Genomic DNA, 8,820 nt, shown 5'->3' with positions numbered 1-8,820 from the left:
TCTGTTTGCTCACTACTTGTATTGTAGATATGACTATTAAGACAATGCTTAAGCATAAACACAAGCCCAAACCATTAAATTTTCTACTTTCTATATGCGAACTTTCATCAAGTTGCAAAAAGGGCTTATATAAAGAGACTCTAGCTAGCATTAAACAACAACAGAAGGAATTTGTGAAGACTACAGGGCTCTAGGCTATAGGAATTAATGTACATTTCTTTCAGGGAGCTGCTTTTTCAAAGACCTGGCTCTAAAAATCATTGCCCCTGTGTCATTTTACTCAAGATTCAAATACTAAGGAAGCTAGGAATACTAAGGATCTGGGAAGGGGAATGTTTTTTCAAAGAGGCGGGGGATACTAGACCTGTAAAACATGTCCCAACTTAACGTTTTTATTCCATGGCTGATTTATGCTGAAGAAATATTGATACTTTACGTAGAGAATTAGCAATCTGGAAGCTAATTCACTTAAAATTGGAGTCTTTTCTAGGATTAACAATGTATACCATACTTGCCAATATAAAACTAAGCTCACTCAACTAAAGAAGCTTTAGTTCATGCTAATTGGCCTCTCTATGCATAAAAATAGACTGTCATTGGTATTCAGAAGACTTCTAGTAGCAATAGTTAGAATAAATTTTAGCAGATCAGAATGGAAATTCTCAGCTGAGGATAGCTGAACCTATCAAACAGATCACATCCTACTCATGTTCCCTAAGCAGGAAAATGTACTTAACAATATGCAGATACACGAAACTGGGAAACTCCATTCCAAATATGCTTTAATGGACTAATTTACAAAGATCCTAAGTCGGTATCTGTAAAGTAATTCCTTGTTATTCAAATGTATTCAGTGCCCCAGTTCATGTAGTGTGCCAAGAGTTACCTGTACACAGCAATGAAAAGATAAGTACAAGATCTGTTCTCTGGAAGCAGTCAGCTGTATCGGCAAAAAAGCTTAATTTTGGTCTCCCTAAATTTATGAGGAACACTCATGATCCTAAGAAAACTGAAGTTTTTCTCCACAAGTTTAAAAAAAAAAATAAGAGTTTCTGGATGAATGGCATAGTAAGAAACCTCAAGCCAGAACGCCCCTCGCCCCACAAACACACACACATCGGCAGGCAGAACAGTCTCACTGAGAAGTAACTGGAAATGAGCAAAGGCTTGTCCAGCCGAGGCTGTAAGGAGGAGCCACACAGAACCAGCAGGGAGGGCGGAGAGGCAGCAGTCTGCTGCCCCGGGGGGCTCGGAGGAAGGGCGATCACACGGGTGGAGCATCCTCCCTGGGAGGGAGCAGTTCACCAGGCATGCTGGGCAGCCCAGCCCTGGTCAGACACAGCCAGCCCCCTGGGCTGGTCGAGGCTGGGGCCGCCCCGGTGCCTCTCGAGTGGGGTGTGTGCGCCCGTGCAGACAGCAGGCCTGTAACTGCCTGTTGGTGGGAAGGTAAGTGGGCGCAGCTACTGTGGAAAACAATGCGGAGGTTCCGCAAAGAACCAAAACGAGAGCTGTGATCCAGCAAGTCTACTCCTGGGTATATATCCAAAGAAAAACAAAAACACCAAAAAGCTACATGCCCCCTCCCCACCGGTGCTCACAGCGGCATTGTTTGTAAGCAAAAACATGGAAGCAACAGTATCCAGCAACAGAAGATGTGCATAGACATGAGTATCAGCCATAAAGAAATGAAATTCTGACATTTTCAACAACATGGATGGGCCTAGAGTTGTTATGCTTAGTGAAATAAGTCAGAGAAAGACAGATACTCTTGTCATCACTTACATGTGGAATCTCAGAAATAATACAACAGACTCACAGATCCAGAGAACAAACTAGTGGTTACCAATGGGAAGTGGGGAGAAGCAAGAAAGGGGTAGAGCTTAAGAGATACAAACTACTATGTATAAAACAGGTAAAGAAGAAGGATATATCGAGTTGCACAGGGAAATACAGTCATTTTGTATTAACTTTAAATGCAGTGTAATATATAAAAACAGTGAATCACTAGGTACACCTGAAACTAATGTCACATTGTAAACCAACTGTACTTCTATTAAAAAGCAAAAACCCCTCAAGCCAGAGTTTAAACTCTAGCCCTTTGTCTCCAGTAGACCAAAGTGACTTTAAAAAGACTTCACTTAGTTTTATAGAAGTCTGTTTAGTACTTATTGACCATGAGGGAACTCAGATGATTTTTTTTTAAAGATAAAGATTTAATAAGTTGACAAATCACTTAATAATATGTAGACAATAAAATACAGATTCTGACACAGAATAATAGTTTCAATTCTATTCTAAATGGCAAGGCATATAAGAATAGATAACTAGAATTTAGTATTTTAAAAGCAATTCAATTAGAAATTACATTCTACATACAGGTGTTATTCCAAGAAGTTTCATTCCATTGGCTAGGACTGAGCGGACAGCTCTGAAAAGGTGAAGTCTGGCCTACAAAATAAATCAAAGAATGATCAAAGGTCAATTCAGTAACAGGCTAACTGTAACTGAGTAAGTAAAATTGCTTTTAGAAGTAATTCTAACATTCTTCTAAATTAAAGTAGGAACAATATCTCCAAGTGCCCGAGGGTTGGCTGTGAGCAAAGAAAGACAAATTCCTAGAATTTGTTCGGGAAAACTGGTACTCAGGGTGGTGGGGTGGGAGTGACAGTCACACCGTGAAGCAGAGCTTCAGACGAGGGGAGCTCGCCACTCACTGGACGCAGGAGCGTGTGTCTGTGGTGGGAAGTAACAGTGACTGTTACAGCCTAACTCAGTGACTGCCTGAGCATCCGAGCAGCTGCCGCCGTCTGACGACAGGGTGCTGCTCCAGGAACATCTACCAGACTGACTCAGTGACCACAGGCTGAGGACGCCAGAGACGACAGGGAGAAATGACGCGACGTACCCCGGCCACCTCGGGAGGACTGCTTCTGACGTGCAGCGTCCTGTGAGCCACCGCGGCGAGATGACTGAGAGAGGAGAGACCGGGGTCAGGACCAGCAGGAGTGACCTGTGAGCCCGACATCTCGCCTCACCCCCTCAGTTCAGACAGGTCAAGGCCCAGGGCCACTGAAGGATATTTCCAAAGCTGCAGGGATGAGACTGAATTCACTGCTTGTCACTAACTGGCAAAGTGAAACAAACCAAACTCCAGATTTAGAGTTTTGGTCCTGGTTCCACTATTAGGGCTTCCCTGGTAGCTCAGATGGCAAAAGATCTGCAATGCAGGAGACCCAGGTAAGATCCCTGGTTGGGAAGATCCCCTGGAGGAGGGAATGGCTATCCCCTCCGATATTCTTGCGTGGAGAATCCCATGGACAGAGGAGCCTGCTGGGCTACAGTCCACGGGGTCGCAGAGAGTCAGACACGACTGAGCGACCAACACTAATGCTACTGTTGATAATGCTGGGTGCTATGATTACAATTTCGTTTTCTTTAAGGTTATGATTTCACTGTTTTATAAGTATAGGGGATTATTTTCTAATATTAGCTTTCCTTTACTTAGGCATCCCTCAGGATGAGATGTGTAACAGCCTGGCCTGTCTCCTCTGTATAGTGAGGTGGTGGCGTAGGACTAGTTATCAGCCCATTCTGCACACACTGGCCACTCTTAAAGTATTTTTTCTGTTTACGTTACGGCAGCAAGAACAATACTGTGCCAGAGAAATGATGCTTATGACATTGGTTTTAATGATTAAGTGACAATAGAGATTTTCTGGCTTCTTCATGTCTATATGTCTAAGTGGAAATTAAAAGAAAACAAAAACCTGTAAATCTGGGGAAGACAGGTAGAAAGCATGGTCAAGAAAAAGTCCCAGTAAATCTGATTTCAATAAATCTTGAGTGAAAGCAAATACTTCCTTTCTTAAATAGCTTTATAAGAAGATACAACTTTGTTGCTGTAAGAGTCAAACTCTATTTAGAGTTTCTAAAACCAGCACTGCGAAACTTCTATCAAAGGGTCACCTACTCGCTTTCCAATTCATCCTCTACCCTCGATCAGACTGACTTTCCTGTGCCTCTGCTTAGAACCTTTTTATGGCCCTCACTGTCCCGAGCATGAGCCGCAACGCTTCAGGACACAGCCAGAGGCTGCGGGTGGCTTCTCGTTTCCCCCAGAGCTGCCTCTGCAGTGCTCTTCACGCATCGCGTTCTCGCTCAGCTCTGGGCTTTTCCTTCTCTGCCACCTTGTTCCTCCTGACTCACATCTACACCCCTCCTCTGAGAAGTCCGCTCTGAAATCTCGAGGCTGGCTGAGAGCCCTAACGTCGGCCCTCATGTCCACTCTGTCCTAACATGCACCCTTTGTGCCCGTCCACGATGTAGCTGTTGGTTCCCGTTCACTGGACAGCAGTGACAGGACCTTCAGTCACTGAGTGAACGGACATGAACTGCTAACGTGCAAAGAGGAAGTGAGAAGCCCTGGGACCTAAAGTGTAATTGTTCAGGCTGACAGACTTGTCTATGGGAAGCCTTTAGATGAAAGAAAGGTCCTTTGTCATATCAGGTCTCAAACACTTAATGCCTGAAAATAGCAAGTTTATGAAGTACCTTAGAGTCAGAAGGTAGCTGACAATGTGCGTGGGCTGAAGGTCCTGAGATGACCTATAAAGCACCTCGTCGAACCTAAAAGAAAGAGGAGAGGAGTGGGCGGCAGGGAAGGCTGGGCACGTATTACACTCAGCTAAGATGCTAAGACAAAGAGAGTGAAAGGTTGACTTGATATCATTAGCGGTATTAGACATATGAAAAACAACCTGTGTAAATTTGAAGGTGAAGGCACATTTTTCTTTCTTACAAATACCTCCATGGCAGGTACTTTTTAAATTATCTTGAAATCCTGTGGGCCTAGCCTAAAGCAAGGACTTAAATCATAGCTGTTAAATGTACACAGGCTCCAGCCATGTTTAGGAACATAATCGAGGAGAGTCTTTTCACTGCCAAGAAAACCAGGTTGGCTTATTTTTTTCCTCAAAGTAAGCCAAATGTAAGTAAACTAACCCCTCTTCCCAGGAAAGAACCGCAGACCACTGTGTGGCAAAAAGAGAAAACGCCCTTGTTGCTAAGCACCCACATCCCTTCCAGGTCTCCCCGAGATCATCAGTCTCTCCTGACAAGCATGGCTTCACCGATGATGCCGGTGCGGGCGCAGAGGCATGGCCCCCTGCCCCCTATATCTGAGGCTTCACCGGAGCCAAGAGCAAATGAAAGGCTTATGGTCTCAGGGAAGGTGCACAAGGGCAGGGACTTGCCTCCACTCATCACAGAGGGTGAGAAGATGATCGTTTCTGAAACGTAAAAGGTTATGCTTTCACCAGGCTTTACGTTCTCATACTGTGATCTAAGGGATGTTACGCATCTGGGCTGATTCAACGGTGATGCTATTTTTAAAGCCTCAGGATCAGCCGTGAGCACGCCCTCTGTCTGCTCTCTAAAGGCAGGCGCTCACTCTTTGGTCACATCTTTGGAGAAGGGCTGTGTGCAGTCACTGGCCTGTTCACTTCAGTGGTCAGCAAATGACGACAGTCCCTCACGGAGCAGCAGCAGACGACCTCGTGAGGACCCCATACCTGAGAAGATGCTGGAGAATGGAAACAGACTGCGGCTCTTGTAAGCAGGCAGTGTTGAAGTCATTGAGATAGCCGCATCCAAAAGTCTCTTCCAGACTGTTGTCAAGAAGTTTAAACACAACAAAGGATTAAGCAAGTCAGCTGGGGTACGAGTAATTGCAAGTAAGGAACATCATCCCAGCATGCATACTCTCATTCTCCTTAATCTAGTCCTAGACTCGGAAGCTAACATTGTTTGACTCGATGCCTCCATTTTTCCTAAATCTGTTTCTTCATCTGAAAATGGAGTATATTCCTTGGCGGGATTATTCTGAGTGCTAAGTAAGGTAATATACAGGAAAGCATTGTTACATAGGTGTGCAATAAATAAATGTTCAAAAAACCTCTCAAGATCCACATATAACAGGAGGTCCACCGGACTTCACCTAGCTTTGAATGTCAGATGTGGGAGAAGTGCAGAAAACAGCACCTTTGGTCTTGGAATCACTCCACCCAGGCCTCACCCTGAGGAGGCCAGAGCCATCCTGTACTTCCCCGCGGCCCGTGTCACCTGTGGAGGCGGGCGTGTGTGTACTGCAGGAAGACTCCCGTGTCCCCGCGGCTCTGGAAAACACGATCCCAGCTGAACTGGTAGTCAGACAGCAGGAAACCTCTGAAGTCCTAAAACACAGGAAACCTTCAGCATGCGGAGTCGTCGCAGCACCCATTCAAAGGCTCTCCCCGCCCCCCGGAAGCAGTTTCCACAGACCTGAATGATGAGGGCTGCGAGTCCCACCTGCTCTGCTGTCTCCTGGGGGTTCTCCAGCTCTTTGGTCGCTGAAACGGACAGAGGTAGCTGCGGTCACCTTGCGTGAAACTGGACAAGACCCAGGGCTGAACTGCAGGTGCGCTGAGTGCTAAGCTGCTTTAGTCGTGTCCACTCTTCAGTCGTAGCCCGCCAGGCTCCTCTGCCCGTGGGGTTCTCCAGGCAAGAATACTGGGTTGAGTAGCCATTCCCTCCTCCAGGGGATCTTCCCAACCCAGGGATCAAACCTCTGTCTCTTATAATGGCAGGCGGGTTCGTTCCCACTAGCGCCACCTGGGGAAACCCGCCAAAACGTATGTGGACAGCATCAAGAACAAACGGGCACAGTGGGTACTTGACTCTCCTAATTTGGGCAGACTTAACTTTGATAATGATGTTTCCCAAGCCTTCATTAAAAGGGAAGAGACATGATTTTTCTTACAAATATCCCATGTAAGACATTAGACTTCTTTACTTCTGTTCCTTCTTTTTCCAAGGGTGAAGCTTACACAAAGCCAAGAGACTTGTGACTTGCTTCAGTTGTGGAATACAGGAACTCTGCATGATCACTCCAGCTGTGGCGTGACGATGCTGGAGCTGCCTGGGCAAAGAGGCTCGGGGTGTATCGATTCACATTACTGAACCAAACCAGAGCCAAGTAGCAAGCACCAAACCCTGGAGCCCTCAATTAGTGAAGCTATTTTTGACAAGGTTAGTGAAAGTTCCAAGGAGGGATGGTCAGAATAAATCACACTGCACTAGAAGTCCAGCAAAACAGAAGAGTGGACGTAAGTTACGCCTGTAACAAAACAATGAATTTACTCTTAATAGAAGCCATGTTCTGTAGCATCCTCAATCGAATCTCATTTAGAACATCTTCCAGAAAAGTGACATCTCCTCTCCGAGTTTTCATTCCCTGCACTACCCCAAAGGGCACGTGCTGGCACCTGAAATGGAGCAGCAGGCATTTAGTTCACTAAAAACGGAAGAAGCTGCTGATCAAAGTATGTAACAAGACATTTATAGAGAACAGTCTGAGCTTCTAACTCCTGTAATCAATAAAAAGTGAAACATGCTGTGATGTGTTGCGTGCCAGAACACCACACAGAAGATGTTAAACACACAGCCTCACTTCACAGTCACAGGGGATGATTAGATTTTTAGTTGCCTTTATGAAAAAAAGGAGATCGGAATTAAGCATTTTGAAAATCAAGCCATTGAGAGCAGTTATCTAATAAAACCATTTATTAAATGTTTAGAAGATAGAAATCAATATAACCGTGCAATAATAAAACTAAGTGCAAAGAACAAATGTTTTTCCACACTAACAGCTTGAAACAAGTAAAGTTTGAACGAAAGTCTAACAACCTGGTACATTTTTGGACATGGCTGATCTAGCAACAGTTGAATGTTCTTGAGAAGGCACTTTAGAATCATGCAGATCGTACCTGTCTGCCCAGTCATATCCCATGATCTGCAGCATTTGGAACACTTGCTGAAAATGCTTTTTTTGCCCTTTATCTGTCTTGAGAAAAAAAAAAAAGTGTATTTAAATAAAAGAACGGTGATAAGTTAAATCTACAGTGGTGTTGTTTAGCCGCTAAGTTGTGTCCAACTCTTTGCGGCCCCATGAACTGGACCTACCATGGTCCTCTGTCCGTGGGATTTCCCAGGCAAGATACTGGAGTAGGTTGCCATTTCCTTCTCCAGTTGATCTTGCAGACCTAAGGAATCAAACCCATGTCTCTGGCACTGGCAGGCAGATTCTTTACAACTGAGTCACCAGGGAAGCCCATTAAATCTACAATATGTTGGACATAAATCATACTAAAATATTTGAGTTTTGACAGGCTGGAGTCATTATCAGCAGATCAGTTTTAAATACACATATGAAGAGGATGCCACTGGAAGAATGTCTAAGCAGAGCGCTCTGCAAGAGCAGGGAGAGCTGCAGCGCCCCACTGAATATTCCACCTGAATCACTCCTCTCTCAGCCATGGGGACCCTTATCTCCAAGGAGGCCAAACCAAGCACTAAAGAGATATTTAAAAGCAATTCCCACCCCCACCCCCACCCTTAGGAGAAACGAAGGTTTCACATGGAAAGAAAGGAAGGGAAGCGGAGACTAGAATATTACTCAGCATAAAAGGAACAAACCACTGACATATGCAATAGTTTGGGTGAATCTCAAGGGCATTCATTATACTGGGTGAAAACAGCCAGCCTCAAAAGGTTACCTAATGTGAATCCATTTACAGAACATTCTCAAAGTGACAAAACTGTATGGTGAAGAACAGGCAGTGGCTGCCGGGGTGAGGCTCGGGGGAAGGCATGATCACTGAGGGGCTGCCATAGAAGAAGTTGTTTTGTGATGGCACAGTTCTGTATTATGAATGTGGTGAAGGTTACCCGAATATACATGTGATAAAATTTCATAACCATCCCCCCATCCTTCCACAATCCAGA

The 8,820-nt window shown here is 44.9% G+C and overlaps 1 protein-coding gene across 3 annotated transcripts in view; it reads right to left on the bottom strand.

Annotated features, from left to right (window-relative positions):
- Window positions 1-1,938: 1,938 nt before the first annotated feature.
- RARS2 (arginyl-tRNA synthetase 2, mitochondrial) overlaps window positions 1,939-8,820 on the bottom strand; it is a 67,402-nt gene continuing 60,520 nt past the window's right edge. For all 3 annotated transcript variants that reach the window (XM_043890540.1, XM_043890542.1, XM_043890541.1), the window contains exons 13-20: window positions 7,803-7,879; window positions 7,177-7,301; window positions 6,319-6,386; window positions 6,121-6,230; window positions 5,571-5,666; window positions 4,552-4,626; window positions 2,906-2,969; window positions 1,939-2,448 (exon numbers count right to left, since the gene is read on the bottom strand). In XM_043890540.1, coding sequence (XP_043746475.1) covers window positions 2,362-2,448; window positions 2,906-2,969; window positions 4,552-4,626; window positions 5,571-5,666; window positions 6,121-6,230; window positions 6,319-6,386; window positions 7,177-7,301; window positions 7,803-7,879 — 702 coding nt within the window. In that variant the 3' untranslated portion in view covers window positions 1,939-2,361. The remainder of the gene's footprint in view (window positions 2,449-2,905; window positions 2,970-4,551; window positions 4,627-5,570; window positions 5,667-6,120; window positions 6,231-6,318; window positions 6,387-7,176; window positions 7,302-7,802; window positions 7,880-8,820) is intronic.

This window comes from Cervus elaphus, chromosome 28 (genome assembly GCF_910594005.1).
Source record: "Cervus elaphus chromosome 28, mCerEla1.1, whole genome shotgun sequence".
NCBI lineage: Eukaryota > Metazoa > Chordata > Mammalia > Artiodactyla > Cervidae > Cervus > Cervus elaphus.
The sequence above is the reverse complement of the archived record's forward strand: the minus strand, read 5'-3'. Positions and strand labels throughout refer to the sequence as shown.